The sequence below is a fragment of the Varroa jacobsoni genome, unplaced genomic scaffold (genome assembly GCF_002532875.2).
Source record: "Varroa jacobsoni isolate VJ856 unplaced genomic scaffold, vjacob_1.0 scaffold_476, whole genome shotgun sequence".
NCBI lineage: Eukaryota > Metazoa > Arthropoda > Arachnida > Mesostigmata > Varroidae > Varroa > Varroa jacobsoni.
In genome coordinates this window covers 66,145-83,688 of record NW_019213378.1, presented here as the reverse complement: position 1 = coordinate 83,688, position 17,544 = coordinate 66,145, and the positions used below count along the sequence as shown (strand labels likewise).

Below are 17,544 nucleotides of genomic sequence, written 5' to 3'. Positions count from 1 at the left end.
GTTTTGGCAACGGACAACTCGAATGTTCGAAATACCATAACGTGTACTTTCGGTGTGCTTTTAGTGATCCATTTTGCTTTTATTTCTACATGTCTTTCGTTTGGCTCCTTTTGAAATCCGTTGTTGTTTCACTGCACAGTGAAAGGAAATTCTATGGCAACTTTAGTTAAAGCGAAAATGGAAAAACGGTTATGTTTGAAAGCTAGTCTGTTTCGCCTTCTGCCGACCGCAGACAGCTCCGATGTAGTACAAAATGTTAGTGCCGTGGACAGACAGGACTTCACAACTTAGCGGTTCGCTCAAAATTGCTCTACGGAGTTCAACAACAGCAGCGTGGACTTGGAGGGTCCATCACGCCTCAGTCGACCACCTGAGCTCAAGGCATTTTTGAAGAAGGGCAGCCGGTAGCAAACAACTAGTGAATTTGAAATTTAACAGCTCTACCGCCACTAGGCAGGCACAATGACAGGTTTCTATGCAGAATTGTCAACGGTAATAGAAGGTAGCGATCGCGTGTTGATATGAAGCAGAAAAAAGTGAGCAACTACCAACTAAATAATGAGATAGTTACTGTTTTGCCAGATCTCCATCTTGAAAAGTAATTATTTGCATTGGGTCCTATGCATTGGGAAACGCCTGAAAATAACATAGCGGTGAACGAAGACACGTACGTGGCCTAGTTGCATTGAGCGAACGAACTAACTAACTAACATCTTTCTAACAGAAGACACCTAATGGATGAAACAAAGATATTTTATTCCATGCCAAAGACGGTGAAAGCCATGCTGCAATAGCTTGAGTAGAAGGTTTCCTTACACCCACCATGGCATATAGACCTCGCTTCGATAGATTATCACCTTTTCTGATCACCGGCAATCGAATCAGTAACTGGACAACCGCCAGTGAAGAGGTTCTCCGAAGCTGGCTGGACAAGTTCTTCAGCACAAGGTCTAATAACTTCTGGCGAGAGACAATAAATATATTAGTTGACAGATAATGAAAAACTTATTTGCTGCTGAAAAGAACACTGGGTTCTTTGGCGGGTGTAAAAGGCAAAATACGTATTTTCCAACTTAGTACGCCTATATAAGTTGTTTATAATTTCTTAGTTATTCTCCTCACTCTAGTGTTAAGTTAGAAGTGCTGTATCATCATATCTGGGTTATTCAAAAAATGGTTAAAACTTACATAGGGATCTGTATTCCCAGTTACGCTATACGCGTGTAGCATACTTGGTTCGGGGGCGTTCAACGTTGAATTTCCTTTTCCCTGGAGACAAAAGCAACCCTAAACACAGGAAACAGCAACAAAGAAACATAGTTGTGATATTCGCAAAAAAAGTAGCGTAATAATAGCGTGCAGCTGCGAATTAAATATTTGTTACGGATCAACCTCATTACGTGATAGAATATGACTGTATCATAAGTTAACAGAAAAACGTGCTATGGTCGTGGTGTAGTTAGTTAAGTGGACAGCTTGTCAATGTCGGGGTCCAGCTCAGAAGGTCAAGTCGCTCACTTGGCAGTGTCTTTTTCATGCTTTCAGCTAAAATGTCCGTGTTGTTGAGTGTTCCATTTGGAAAACAAGATACGAAAGAACTTCTTAGGTATATAATGATCTCGATAGGAAAATATTCATGTAGGATGTGTGACCAAAAGCTGGCTACCACAACAAATAAGTTCTGCAAAACTGTCTTTTTCTGGAATATTCTATGTGCTTCGATAAGATAGACGTCAAACGTGACAGCGTTTTGTGAAGGAGAACGTCGCAAACTCAGAGTTGAGCGTCGTAGGCTAGTTGTCGTCGTCCGACGCTTACTTTTTACCATCGGCAATTTGAATAGTTTAAAGTAAAATATGACACTGGGCTCGCCAGTATGTGGGATGCTGAACGGGCAAATAAATATCCTACTGGACGATTTCAATCTGCCGGATTAAGTTAGAGGTTACAGAGTTGCCCTCGCAACCTTGGGAACGCCAGAGACGAAAATGATTCCAATGAACTTCTCGATCGAGGCGTCCTGTTACCCCACACAAATTCTATTCGCAATATCCTTTGTATTCATGGAGGGTCAGATAAGGATTGGCATTGTTTCCAGTCCTTCTACGATCACCAACAGCAAAACTATAAATCGATAAAGATGGGCCTAGGCTGCACTGATTCGAATAGATTCTGTAAGGTGTACGGTAGTATCGGTGACAAAATGTGATCAAAACGTCAAGCGTGTATCAGGCAACTTTCTTGGAAGCTTCAAGAATTTCAAGACTTCAAGAAAGAGTCTAAAGGACATCAAAAATAGATCGATATTGCTTTATAGAGTATACAAGGGAATTGTACGAAAGGAAGAAGAATACTAAGAAAGCTTGCAGAGGAAGGAAGTCATTCACGGATGTGCGCTTTCGCCTTCCAGTAATCCAAATGCAACCGCAGATGTCGTTTCACATAAATCTAGACATATAAAATTGAGATGTGCGCTAGAATCAATGTACGGGCCAGATTCAGGTTATGCAATTCAGGACTTGGAACATATATATACATAAAACACTAAGAAAATCATCATACCTATTGACGTTCGATTTAACGTTCTAATTTAACTTTATAGCCTAAAGTTAGTGTGAACAGTGCTAGAGTAGATTGTTGATATTGTATTATCTAAGTGCTAAGGGGATGTCCTACCCCGCATCGCAATAGTGTGTGTAGTTGTCTGAAGTATGTGGTGAGGAAAACCCCTGACTCGAAAACCAAGTAACACAGCGATGCAAACGTAGGATTGATTCGCTTTATGTTGGGATGTTTCGAAGGCCTGGTGACGTCGTTTTCCCTAATACGGCTACTGGACCGTACGCATACCCTACACTAGCGTAATCAGGTTGCTATTACAAATTTTGGAAGGTCATCGACAAGGATAGCGAACTCCGAAAAACCGATCAAACAGTCCGTGGGGTAGTGTTAGTACAATTCTGCTTCCAAGCTGACTTTTGGAAAAAAAAACCGTAGATTGTATTCTGTCGTTATCGTACGGCTTCAGTAGTGCTAATGCGTTATCATAAAATTTGGACGCTTCCAGTTGATTACGAAAGCTGTCATGTGTAACAGGGTTGAAGAACAGTCTGAAATCGATCAGGAACGCTACGCATTTTTTTTGTTACAAAGCTTTTCTTAAGATTTTTTTTCATCTTGGTCGCCCTTTAAAGTTTTGCTCGTTAGTTAGTGATTATTTTCGTCGTATTTAAGTCGTTCAAACTCAGCTAGAACAACTACCCTGGGCTACTTGGCTGTCGGTATAACTCTGATACCCTTCAATTTATAAGGACATATGTTCAACTACTTTATTCGATACGTGTAAGTAGTCTATAATTTTATTACTACCTTCCAGTTTGCATGCCGCTATTACCCACACGTGATTTCCTGTAAAGGCGACACAGTTCATTAATATCTTCTCCTAACTAAAAGGACCAAAGCTCTTTGGCCTTAAAAGTTAGCCTGGAACAAATCTTGGAACTGGAAAAACCTAATAGTGCTCAGAACATAATCGTAGATAACAAAAACACACTACATCGTATTATTTAAATGTGACTGGTACGGATCTTTTCATAATAGAGTAGCAAACAATGAGCCAGTCGGCGTCCAATCTGTATATGTCAAGTTGCTGGACGTAACACACTACGAGAATGTTCGTAATACACCCTAAGTTTAAGAACTAACCAGTTGTCACTTAATGGCCATGATCTTTTTAGTCCGATATCTCAGAAGTATTCGTTAGCGTGTTATAGAGGGTCCATTATGTAAAACGACTGTAAATAGTTATTTGAGTTCCCTTTTTGATTCCTTCAAGATTGTTCATATGTAAAAGTAAGCGAAATCTGCAATGGTCGTTGCACTTGCTTCCGCTAGAAAGTCGTCCAACTAGGACAAAGCTGAACAACGCAGTCCATTACAAAAAGCAATATTAGTTCTCTCCTCTAGGCCGGTACGGCCTGATACTCCGTAGGAAGAAGAGCTTTGCGTCGACAGGGTAGCACCTTTATACAGAGAAACAATTGATGACTTTAATTTCAAAGGAATTTCCCAACGGTGTTCGATGTACCAGCTACTATTTCGGCTGCTGCTGTTGCTTTGTATATTATTTTGCCCTTTTACTATAAATGACATAAAAACTGGTTTCCTTCCAGAAGCGAAAATTTCTTCTACATTTCTAGTTACACATAATCCAAAAGATCAATGTCATAGGGCTATACGTTATACCATATAAAATTTTTGCAATGCAATATTCTCTAGCAATGACGGATTTCACCAATCAGCAGGCCGATTTTCCTTCCCCTTGAACTAATCCAGTCCGTTTTTAAAACCACTACGAATCGGTTGCTATCGAAGTAGATAAAATATAAAGGTTTGCAACATGATCCTAAACGTTGCCTTCGTTCCGAACACAGAACGGACCACTATCAGTATAGTCTGGAAGGTGTGTTAAAACAGGACTGCGAACTAGGGCGAGAAGTAAACCGTACTGATTTACGATTCGAATGGTTTCCTTTATCTAAGGCAACTTTAAAAGCCAATGAAACAATGCCCGCGTACAAGGAAGGTCAGAGCATCACGAGTTCTAGAGTTGGTCCATGGCAAAGACAGACACCGAGAGGACGAAGAGCAAGCGACGCAGAGCTCTAGGAATGTCCTTATTGAATTTCCTGCTCACGGCGACATGTGTATAGAGAGGGGGCCAGTGTCACAAATACGTCAGGTGACTCTCCCCAGCGGCCGGTCCTCTCGAAACATATAAAGCTGCCCTGTTGTTTGAGTTTACGATCGTAGCAATCTAGGACCGAATTGAAAATGAAATACCCGCTGAAGCGCGAATCGTGAAACTAACTTCAGACTCTACGCAATGACAAAGAAAAAAGCACTTCGAGAAAACACAGTGACGCCATCTGCAGCATCATTACATCACAGGCGTGCATATAATTTGAATATGTCGTTTACTATATTTAAAGATACATCGTAAAGCTAGAAAGATCAAAACACTGAAACAAACAAACAAACAAACAAAGAACGTATTTCTAGTAAAAAAAAAAATATTGTAATATCACTAGTGCGGGAACAAAGAGAACTATTGATAGTGGCTCACATATGCCCTGGAACTCAAACTGGGTAAAACTGGTATTAGGCACGTTTGAAGATATGTTCGAAAACCTAAAATTTGATATAAACCAAGAATGGCACATCTTTAGGCAAAAAAGGGTCAACTCATACAAGAGCCTTTTTTTTAATAGTCATAAGTGAAATCAATCCTAAAGACGACCGTTCATCCAATCCTTTCGTACATCCTTGATAATTTGTCAAGAGGCCATCTCCTATCTATCGAAAGCACCGCCCCAAACCCGTAAGTTCTGTTGAACTACAGGCTTAAGGGTGGGGGGAACAAATTATACGTCCTTTGCTTCACCGCACTTATATTACCATTTATTGATGCGTGTTTTGCTATTACCGTTGGCAATTTGTGTCATTTCCGCTTGTCAGCGTTCTTTCTCCGCCAAGGAGATAAGCCGCTGTTTATCATGAGCGAGACGCCTGGCGCACCTACTAAAACAACTCCCTGGTGATTTTACGCCGTATTTCGCCTTATTCGCTTCTCAACTACATAAAATAGAAGAAGTGCAACGCCTAACAGGCCATCCACAAAAAGCACCGCAAGAGCGGGTTCCGTAAAAGACCTTCGGTAGCACGTCCATCGGACGAGATGACATCGCTTAAGGAGAAATACCTATCATCTATCTCTTTCATCACCAGGATCAGAGAAGGCGAACTCTGTCTCTGATGATGACGGATCTGCTGATGGAGAAAAGGAGGAAGGCAAGTTACCCAGAACTTGCTAGAAACCTTGCTAAAAAGCCGGCAACAAATACACACACACGCGTGCATTGCCAGTTAAGAATAGCGCTGTGCCCGACTTTGTAAATGCAAACCGAATAATACGTTTCTTTGGGAAGCGATGCGGTCTGAACAGGTAACAAAAAGATTACACGAATCGAAACTGCCGTACCCTGATTGCCACGGTCGCGAATTTCGTGCCACGGCATCTGGCCTTTTCGGCGATTCGGCTTTTGTAAGTATTATGCAAATGTAACACTGTGGTAGGCGCACAAAGCTTTGACAAACTCGATTGTTTAAACGCATACGTCTACAACAAATGCCCACTTTGGGTTGATTTTGAATTCAGTGTGCGCGTTAGTGTTTTCATACGGATTGCAACAAGATTGTACTATAATTATCGTGCGATAAGGCCAATGTCATTATCTGCACTGTTTTTAAATACACTTCAAAGATGCCGTTCAAACTCAACGGCTATTTAAAGCTCTATTTATCTTCCAGTGAGATTCGAGATAAAACTGCTAGAGATCCCGCTTCGTACTTTTCTATTTATTTCGTCTACTTTTATATTACTTCGCGTTTACAATGCTGTCAGTGGGCTTCCTTTCACAAAACAAAAAAGGGAGTCCTAAGAGGTTTTATTCTAGTGTGACAAGGTGACCTAATAATTCGACGCGCATACGTTTACATTTGGCCTTTAAGGAAGGTTTAGTTCTGACTAACTGCTGCACAGTATGACATAAAACGTAAAATGGGTTCAGCTAATACAAAATGATGTGATAATAACGTGTTGAAGATGTTTATCACTCGTCTTCCATTTAACAGCCAAAATCATGTCCATTATATCGTCATAGCGCTGCTGTCAGTGATGAACGCTTCTGCCAGTAGCAGGAACGATCTGAGCTTATTTATCTAGCTTCATTAACGAAGCTATTTATTCGTTGTCCTTGGGCCATGGTGGGGCTATATGAACGATACGTTTAGCTAATCCACCTGATAAGAAAACCGTCAATGAGTAAGTAAGGAACTATTCTAACAATCCTCTATTTCGTAAATGAAGGGGCTTACAATAACTCACTTATTTTCGAGAAGGTGTTGACACCTATATCGGTAGTCCGTAGAGCCCCAGAGGTGGCCCACTAATGACACACATAGGAAACATATGCCTATACATGCGTACTACAACTATTATTGTGATTATGCCGTGAAGCGAGCATACTCCATGCAAAACTGCTGGTACCGCATTTAGTAAGCTTCACTTGGATGATCGTTATTGGTTTGCCCGAAGCTCATCCGGCTTGTATAATTGATTTATTGGCATTAACATACCGGACTCATTAATTGACTAAACACTGCGTAGTTTTTTGCGAAGAGCACACGTATTAACAGCATATTTAAGCGAACTAAAGCTGCTAATATTCTGTGTATGAGTACCGGATCATTGGTAAATTCTGATTTTTACTACTTACCATCGGGCGGCAATTGATAATGCAACTCCCCATAACAAATCCTCTATTTTCCACAATAAACAGCTGTCCTATTGCAACGGTCCCTGCTTGCCAGAAACAACCTATTCTCCGTGAATATGTTCTTGCGCCCGATCTTTTACACTAGAAAACCCGTGCCAAATCTTGCCTGTAGACATACTTTCCTAATCACACGCATCTATCATGTCACTCTAACCTATAACATATGAAGTCCGTGCGTTTGTCTCCAGTGGTTCCGCAACAGCGGCCTGTACCTGTCGTTGCAAGTCCAATGCAAGACAGCAGCTATCTTCGTCTATTCGCGCCCTGAATAGAAGACAGGCCGTCGAATTCGTCAGTTGTCCGCGATGTAACGTTTAGGTGTGGCGTCGTAGCCCTTTGCCAAAGGTGCCACACCTAAGGGCAATGTATATGCACGTATAGGTTGGACTCCGTTCTAGTTTCTCGGTGTAATTACAAATTGATAAAATGCTATTGTCGCATTATTATTGCATTAAAGTGATTTAGGGTGTCAATGTAATGACTTCTTTTTTGTTCTCGGAAAGTGTAGCTCTGGGACGGGTTAAACTATAACAGGTTCAACAAGTGTTTAATCAAGTGCGAATAAAACAGCTAGCTGTCTCACGCAGAGCTTTTTTGAGGTTCAAAAATCCGAATTACATCATCTCCTTTTCTATTTGTAGAAAAAAACACCGCGTGGCCTATATAGCATTATGCCAAATGATCAGGCAAAACTTTGCTTCCGGGTGTATTCACAGTAAACGCCGTACTAAATTCCTTACGTATTCTAAGAGAAGGGGTATTCGAAAGACGAAACACAACACTTTTATGCTGAGACTTTTCTAATTGGCTTCCTTTCTGCGCAATAGATAAAAAATGATTTTACATTGATAATAAAACAGTGAAGCGCACAATACTAGGAGCTAAGACAAAGAAGAAAGTTTAACAAAATGATGTTCTTCTCGAACGCTGAATCTAAATATTCTATGTGCTAAGTAAGGAACTGTACTGAAGGTCTACCACAGTGACGCGATTTGCCTTTGTCATACACACGCGTACATACGGCCATCTATTTTCGTTTTGATTATGCCGTTGATTATGTTGAGGCATACAATGTTTTCTTGATGGTGTCGTCGTGGTTAGTTTTTGCAGTGTTGGAACGGCCGCTAAAAGATGAAGGAATACGCCTGTCCTGCGGATTGTCAAAATGGATTGACCCCCCTGCGCGCGGGTGCAGGCAATCCACTGGAAAAACAGAATTCGTTCTCCAGTCAAACGGCGCGACCGATACCGCAGCTCTCGTGATTGATTGCGCACGTGGGACGTACTGCCGTTATCAAACACGCGGAGGGAGTGGGGAGCTGTGTTATCGGTATCGTGCGTAAGCTTCTACGCGCGCCCTGTTTACTGGCGCCTTTCAAACACACAGTTCAACGCTCGACTGGTTTATGTTTATTCATCAAAGGGCTATGCGAATATATTATGCATAGCATCAACATCGCCGACAAAAATCAAAGTAAGCGCCGCGCGGTTGATTTTGTAGGATTCCTGTCGCGGTTGACTGCTGGTAAGCTTTTCGATTTGACGTTCGTGATTTTAGAAATACCAAAAATTCTAGATAGACGTTGAGTACTCGGAAAGTCCTGTATTGAAAAATATTTCTACATGATAACTTGGTGTGTCTGATGAGTGAGCGCACTTAATGACTAGCTGGGCTGTAAATTTCTTATTCTACATTTAGACTTGGTCGCCCAGTTGAAAAGCTGTTGCAATATTTAGGTAAACGGACGCTAAGGCAACGAACGCACAAACCGGAAATGATAAAGGGGTAAAGTGCTGTGATTTCATAATTTCGAATTCGTCCACAAAGTACATAAATTAAAAGATCGCTTATACTAAGAGTACATCTCAATTTCTACGTAACTATATTGTCTCTATTGACTTGGAGCCTTCTAAGGCTTGTTGTGAAAATGTGCACACCTTAAGAAAGCTCACGAGTTTCGTCTGGCCAGTTTTTTAGGCATTTATAGGACATTTATAGGTTCAACGATAATGTTTACAAATATCAAACTGGATAAAATAAATATATTCTTCCATAATTAGTGTCCAATATTTACTTTATGCGCGTTCGCTTTATTAGTCCGTTTTGCTTTTGAATATTAAGTGAAGTGTCACTGTCGCTACCTAAAACTGGATAACGGAGCATAGACAGCTTTGGCAAAGGGCTGTTGTTGGCTTGTTGAGAACCTTCAATAGTCATCTGAAATGTCCTGTTGCTTGCTTACGTACTTGTACATAGATGTTGATTACGGGGGACGAAAGGCCTAGGTAGTATTTTGCTCGCTGAAGCGGTCATCGTTGTGTGAAGAAGTTTTATGGTGAGGACGAAGATGACGCCACGCAGTCTGTGGACGCCAGTCACTGCGTCGGTGTGCGTTGCCTTCATGTTCATGCCGTAGCACTAGACGGAAGCCTCCACTGCGTCTACCAGCATCAGACCTAATCGAGGCGTTGAGCCGCACAGGCATTCCGCTTAAGTATCATCAGTATCAACGGCATCATCACAGTGGCCATCATGAGCGTGTTAGTCCTTTACGAGCGGCTATCGTGGACCGGGTGACAAGGTTGTCCCAGGCATGACGCTCTGTTATTTAGAAGCCGGTGTAGGCAGCTACGCGCTGGTTTGGCTCCTTCTGCTGTAGCCCCTTAGGCTGCCGCAGCAGTCGCACGCATTTCCCCCATCGACTGTTCGGTTCTTTCGTGCGGTTCTCGGCCGTTCGGCTTCCTCTTTCTTTCTTCATCCCTCTTTGTTCTTCTTCTTCTTCCTCTTCTTTAGCATCATCATCACCTACCGTATAACTGTTAGGCCCTGCTCGGTAGAGACGGCGTTAAACAGTCTTCTTTTCGTTTAAGCTTCTTGTCGAAGGTCCTGCCGGTGTGGCCATTCAAAAATAGACCAGCGGAGCGAGCAAAAGAATGTTGGTTTTGACCAAGGCTCAAATTGCCCGCTGTCTTAATACCACGAACAGAATTCCTATATAACATTGTATCATTGTCGTTCCAAATTAGCCAGGAAGATGATTCCTCACTAATTAGGTCAACCGAATCAATATATTCAGCCTCTTTTTGTGGTTTATTTCTTAAGCATCTTTATAAAAACTTCAACTGTATGCTTACTTAACGCTCCTTCAGGTCAGGTAGTGTGAGTCCCGCCGATCAATGATAGACAGGCTGTTGCTTGTCGTAATCATTGGATGTTTTGCGTATGACCACTGTTTAACGGCCTGGTAGGACGTAACACGCATATCGTGTCGAAGGTCGAAATATATAGAGTTACAGTTAATTACTCTCCGACATTGCTTGAATAGGATTTAGTTTGAACACGTATGGCTACCGCTAGTCTACGGACCAATACATTGTGAACGCTGAGTAAAAGAATAAATGTTTGCAGATTGTGGGGTTGATTCTTTAGCTTGCTCATCCTATAGAATAAAATCACATATAGTGCTGTCTGTTATACATGTTGAGCGAAAAATCTTCATGTATGCTGTGCGAACTAGCGTTGCGATTATGTCCTTACCTATCAGTTCGGAAGACCTGGTTCGGATACTTAGTCAACCAAAATTGTCAAGAGTACTTTATTCTTAGCTAACTCTATCTAAATTACCTGGCTAGAAGCTAGGGCAGGTGCCGAGAAAAAAGCCTGATAATAAATTATATGGATAAAAAATTCACAACTGGCTTCCGCATCACTTATCTTACGACCTAAATGTGTAAAGTATAAAAACATAAAAGAACTTAGTGAAGGACGAAATAATGAATAGGTTCCAAGCTTTTGCCAAACCTGAACAAATCATTAAGCGATCCGGATGAATTTTTGAGGCTGTTTTTTTTATCCGCAATAATATCCTACGTAAAGGATTCGCCTTAGCTGACTTGCTAACAGTGATTCTGAGAACTCATCACAAGAAGACAGCTTTTGTTTTCAGATCATATGCGTAATGCCATTCATTGCTAAACGTCCCAACTCGTTTCGATTACCCACCAGTTACAAAATTAATTAAACTATACCATTTCCGTATTAGTCCAGTTGGTAAAAACGGAAGGAATTACCAAATTTCAAAAGAGAACATATAAAACAATAATATCGAATTATTAATTTCGATTGCTGCGCTCATGAAATGTTTTTAACCGCTAAGCCATAATTTTAATTGCTGTTTAAAAAGAAATAAAAACAAAAAAAGAAATGGAAATTGTAAGTTTTTCACGTCCTTTACATTTATATTAAGCGAGTGGCCTGAACCCGTGCCGTAGAACGAAGTGGCACATAAAATTTAAGAAAAAAATGGAGATATATATCAGACATATTTTTTTTTATTTTATGAAACGCAAGTGAACCGATCAATTAAAATAGCATACGTAGAACATTTAAATATATATATATATATATATGAACAGCTATGCAGGCGCTCTCAGTTGAGATGCTATGAAAGATGGCCTGAACTCACAATCGTAATCAGTCCACTATCGAAATGTAATAGTTCTGAGAAAAGCTAATTTACTTAGTATTTGCTGATCGGTGGACAGTTGGCTTGTTGTCCCGAATCAGATCGATGCTTGTTTGTAGGACCGATATCATCAGACCGGCCACTGCATTTCATAAAAGGACAAGCGGCATTAATAACGGTGTCGGATCTAACTTCTGCCAAGGTACCCAGTTCGGTTCGGATTAACTGTTATTAGGATATTCCGTATCGACGAAAACATAAAAAGAGGCACCACCGTCCATTATTGATCTTATACCGATTCTCGATGTTTGCACGGGATCACGTTATGAGTGCTGATTGGGTCCTGCAGCTCAATGGTATAAAAACAGCCTAGCAGCACGCCAAAAGGGCTGAAAAAAAACTCATAGGGGAGTTTGGTCGTTGAAACGGAATGTAAATAATAGTAGACGGAATAACAAGGTATTGAAGAAAGTTGCCGCTGGGTTGACTCCACCATGTGCTTTCCAAGTGGGAAGTACTGATGAAATATTTTTACTTTAACAAATGTCTAGATGTCGTGACAGCATGCTACATATGAGACTCAATAACTGTGATTCGTTCAAGTCTTGGAGATGTTATACAGAGGTGCATGCATCATTCAAAGGTCTCACCCATTAGCATGATGGTATAATGAGAAGCCGCGAAAAGTTCATATGAAAGAGCACTTCGGAGTCAAACTCCTAATTTTATTTCAATTGCTATAGTACAGCAGCGATGGTGATATTTATACTTACCAGTCGCACGAATTACGCAGTGCCAGGCTGGTAGAAAGTAAGTCTTGACGAACATAGTGCATATTTTTGGTGAATAGAATCTCGGCGGAATAAGATTAATCGCGCAGGGAGAGCCTTGCATTGCTCTAAGTTCTGATGTGTTTCACAAACGTGGTGGCCGGCTAAAATTAACTTAAAACCCCTTCTACCGAAAGTCCAAAACGAGTGTAATAGGCGTTTTCCAGTTAATTTTTTCCTAGTTCGGTCATTGATGGGAAACCCGACTGTAGCCCGTTAGAGTTGATCAATATATGCCATACAATGCGATATGACGATTCTATGCATGAATGTCTGCATAAGCACGACGCTTAGCATGTGTGTGTGTGTGTGTGTGTGTCACAGACGTAGGACGTCGCTGGCCTCATCAACGTCACAAAAGCTGTAGGCGCAACGGCCATCAAAGGAACAAATTCCACAAATACTTGGACTTATTTAGCGTTCAGTTGAGAGCGGTCGGTGTTTTCGTTTTGTTTTGTTGCTAGACGGGCGCTGCTGTTGCAATGGCCATTGGCTGCCAACTACCGAGCGCCGATGGCCGAGAAACCTTTCACGTGTTACATGCGGACACGGCAGCGGCCGCACCACTTAGTTATTGATCTCTCCTTTTTGAGCTCTTTTTTGAACACCACCGAAAGCGACTTGTGATGCCGCGGTTGCTATTATCGTAGCAAGGCCGGGTAAGGTTGTCGCCCGTCGATATTACGGTGGCGAAGAGGCTCGTGCGAACGATGGCTACGCGTAACTCTGAACGTTGTTACCCAGGGAGGCGGAATACATGCCGCGTTTTGTATAGTCGAGCAACAGAGCGCTCCAATGCCAGCCGACCGCGCGCTAACGGCAAAAAGAAAATATTAGATCATGCGGCTACGACAATGACGACGAGTGTCGCTGCTGCTGCTGCCGCCGCCGACCTTTCTTTTGCGCTCTGCCTCTACCTCTCGTTCACCTCAGCTGTTGCTCTCGCTATGAGCTCTTCTAGCGGCGCCGCCGCCGTTGCCTTCGTAGTAGACACCGCCATCTTCATAAGCGAGGTTCGTTCCTCGGGGTTTACGTGATCATTGGACTGCTTGCTTCGCTCACCTGGGATGGCGGCCGCGTCTGCGGCGGCACCATCAACAGTAACAACAGCCTCAGCAGCAGGTTACTTCTTCGTCGGTCGATCTTCTTCCCCATCCGTTCGTTCGTCTCTTAGCGATTGCTGTTCTTTTCTGTGTTCAGTACTACTGTGTTGTTGATGTTGTTGGTGTTCTTAGCCAACTTGTTGTTTTCCTCGGCAGCTTCTGGCGGGGCCTCCACTTTGTTGTTCTCAATGCTGCGGGCCGAGCAGGCGAAGTGAATACCGTCGTTCGCTGTGAAGTAAGCCGAGGTAGCGGAATACTAGTCGGACCACAGGGACCAGTATAAACCAATACATGCGTATGTCTGTGGGCATGTACGATCTGGGTAATAGCTTTCTGTTCAGGCATCTGTCAGCTATCGAAAAACCTTCTCGACACAAGAAAAGGCCTCCGCCGATGAACGGAGCAGATCAACCAAATACTTACGCCACTCCACGGCGCGGTCTACAACCGCCAGACTGCGTGCCGCGGCGCATAGCCCCCTCCCCGTATCAATTCCCCTCGTCATGTCCGCCGACCAAACACTAAAAGTCGCGTAGCTAACAGCTTTTCAAGCTAACAAGTAGCGTGCCCTCTCGTAGAAAAACAATTCTAGATTTTATGTTGTTGAATTGTCATTATCAAGATATCGACGGATACTCAGAACACCTCAAAAGACAAATATGTTAAAGCATTTATTGAAGAATTATTGCCTACGCATTACATCCTCAATATATTCATGGTTTTCCGTTGACCGAGCAAGATCAGTGAGACTTGCAGCAGCCCGCCCAGCAGAGTATATAAAAATTGTTTCATGTTTGGCAAGTGTAATCATTGTTTCCTATAATGAACGAGTAGAGTCAAAGAAGACGTCTTTGCAGCTGTTAGAACTTGAACCCCATTCAAGTGAAAGGTTCTTATCTTTTTAATCATCATGTAATGAAAAGCATTTTTAAAAACTGATACTAGTCAGCAACTTTAAAAACTTCGTATAGGGCTCAAAGCAAATTTCATGTTTCTTTTTATTTAGCAACATGATTTGACAACGTAGGCAAGATATAAACGTTTATTACCGAATGCAACACAAATTTACGATTAAAAATACGAAATACATTTATTTAATCTAATATGTATATAAAAAGTCCGCCGTAATCCATGTATATTGCAATATTTAATGGATGACATTACGTATTTTATTTTAATAGCTTCTGTGATTATCTTTTGTATATGTCTATATGTAAAACTGTGTACAAGCTTTAACAGCACTGCAGCGTTTTCTTTGAATCGTCAATCCTAGTGCACCCTGCTTCTGATCGAGCCGCATTCAGGAGCACCAAGTAACAGTATCTACATAAGCGGCGCTTGCAGAGTATTACTCTTGTTCTTCCTTTTGAGCAAGGATGGTAGGGATCCCATGAATTTGAATTGAGTATGACATGTCGAACACATTGGGGCAAAGACACAAAAAATTGATAGACAAACCGAGCACACATAACCCACTTCGACGAGATTGCGGTGACAGAAGCAAGCTGTGCGGTAGTCGACTACATCAGGTTTAGGCAGAACCAATCGTGAACGAAGCGCTTTTGAAGGCAGAAACACCCAAAGGAGGTATTCCAAAAGGCCAGCCATTGATGGGGCTTTTAAATAACTACCCCCAGTGATATCGGCTCCTTGTTGGAGTAAACCGCAGTCAGTTTCAACTACACATGAGTCAACGACAACCCCCTTGCGCTGTGCAGCGAAGAACACGTTCATAAAATTAAGGTATTGATGTGCACTCTCCCCTGACGAACTTACCACAAGCAAGCGGCCGTGGAGCTTGCCTAGGGTTGTGTGAGCCATCTTTTTCGCAATATAACACAATGCTAAAGCCATTCCGCCTGTCAACAAAGGTTCAGTGTTGTACACGCCCTGCCAAGACACTACAACTTCTTTAATGCCGTCTCGAATTACCTGGAAAAGAATTAAATTTGCAACTTACTTCATAAATATTTAGATTAGTAGCATCTAAAGAAAATTTCCATCTCAATTGGAAAATCAGTCCTCGCCGTAGATTGCTGCAAAATCCTAACAATCTCTGTTAATAGATATAGCCTCTGGCGTTGTGCTTTAATCATAGCCAATGAATTACTGGAACCCGGATCGAACATAATTATTTTTACCGCACATAACAATGCAGCTTGAAACTCGCCACGTGGGTAACCCCCAGGAAGCTAATTATTATATTTGTCTCCTTATTAGATGTTTATCTTACTTTACCGTAGCCAGTTTTATCTGTTACATTGTATTCCAGCTAAAGGACATACCATAGCCTCGTATAAAGATGACATTTTATAGAAATCTTGCAATTAAAGATAAGCATTTTTTTTTTTACTAGGATTTGCGTTTCTCACAAGCAATAAGGAAATAAGACTTTCGAGAAATTATGAGTACGAACGCCTATTGGAAACTTTTTTTAAATATGGTCACTGGGAAAAATCTTTTCTAGCGAATCAATTTCTGTTTAGTGTAATCTATGCTGATCCCAAAAACTAGATAATAATTGGATCATAATGTTTTAGGAATTCTGAGTTTCTTTTTAAAAAAAAATTAAATTATAAGCAAACGTTAATCAGTTGAAGTCCTGTTAGCTTCTAAATGACGGTTTTAGACGACGCGAATTCTGTCATATTGAGCCTCAATGCATGGGAGACAGAAGACTATATTTCAATAATCCATGGTAGATCCTAACAGACTGTGTCGTAGAGTGCAACGTGTGGTGCTTTAATTCTACGTTCATGGAAACTCCTTTGTTTATAATGTCTAAGTGCGTGTAATATCATACCCATTATTCGATTCCGGTATTCCATATACAATCAATTTTCAGGGTTGAGGAGCAAATGATTAAAGGAATTATGGCATAATTACAGATGTGACGATTTGTGCGAAACAGAATCGTTTGTACATAGATACACAGATAATATATTTTTGTCTTAAAAAGGTTTGAACAGTCTCTATTATTGGGATACAATTTGTTTAAATATAAGGTCGTTTATTATGAAAGGCGAGCAACATGGATCTTATATTTCCGAATGGCGCTACTTTATAATGGTGCTACAGTTTACGACGCTTTTTTTGTTGCCGAGATGCACTTGTAATGAAATCTGTGAGCGTTTACTCAGATATCGTTACTCGGATTTTTAGCGAGAGGGCGATGGTGAGCCATACAAAAGCAGAAAATTTGGGCGGTTTACAAATATGAGTTCTATCTCGGAATTACAGCGGCAGAGTATACGTGAAACCGGTATCTCAAAAATGTTATCTTTAGCGGACAAACCTGTGAAGCGAACGCAAGTGCTTCCATTTGACCATCGATGGGCCGCGTGTTCTGGATCGACACCTTCGCTGACGGGTAAATCATTTTTGCTGCGTGTGGGTGACAGACGACTACGGCCAGCAGGTTTTTAGATGAATTAAGTAGATGTGCATTGCAGAACGTCACCACGGAATCGAGCAAGTGGGGAACTGAATTCGATTCGATTAGCGCCGAGTTGAATGAGGTGTCTAGTATAACAGCGAGCAGCTCGCCCTCTTCGTCTTTAGATGGGTCGTCTCCTGGATGAACTTGACTTCCCATCGTACCACACTGTTATAATCTTCGTCTATACGTTACTGTTAATCACATAGTATATAAAACTGTTAACTGTCTTACTGGAACGAACATGCTTCGATAGTTCCTACACTATTTTTTGTTCACCGCTTCTGTTTGCCCAGACTGTCCAGCGTTGTT

The 17,544-nt window shown here is 41.6% G+C and overlaps 1 protein-coding gene across 3 annotated transcripts; it reads right to left on the bottom strand.

Moving 5' to 3' along the window:
• Positions 1-702: 702 nt before the first annotated feature.
• On the bottom strand, positions 703-17,529 carry Tfb4 (transcription factor B4). Of its 3 annotated transcripts, none has more exons than XM_086968455.1 (4): positions 17,092-17,529; positions 15,573-15,728; positions 1,189-1,287; positions 703-960 (listed from the first exon to the last, which is right to left on the bottom strand). In XM_086968455.1, exons 1-4 carry the CDS (start codon positions 17,389-17,391, stop codon positions 718-720), a joined length of 798 nt encoding a protein of 265 aa, XP_086824581.1. In that variant the 5' UTR covers positions 17,392-17,529; the 3' UTR covers positions 703-717. The 3 variants fall into 3 exon arrangements, with proteins under 3 accessions (XP_086824581.1, XP_086824583.1, XP_022689521.1); XM_086968457.1 differs by having other exon boundaries at positions 703-957; XM_022833786.2 differs by lacking the exons at positions 703-960; positions 1,189-1,287 and having other exon boundaries at positions 14,868-15,728.
• Positions 17,530-17,544: the final 15 nt, after the last annotated feature.

Excerpts from the sequence above, each read along its gene's own strand:
- Tfb4 (XM_022833786.2), bottom strand. The coding sequence starts at position 17,391 with ATGGGAAGTCAAGTTCATCCAGGAGACGACCCATCTAAAGACGAAGAG. Across the intron at positions 15,729-17,091 it reads CACTTGCGTTCGCTTCACAG|GTAATTCGAGACGGCATTAA; the intron begins GTTTGTCCGCTA and ends ATTCTTTTCCAG.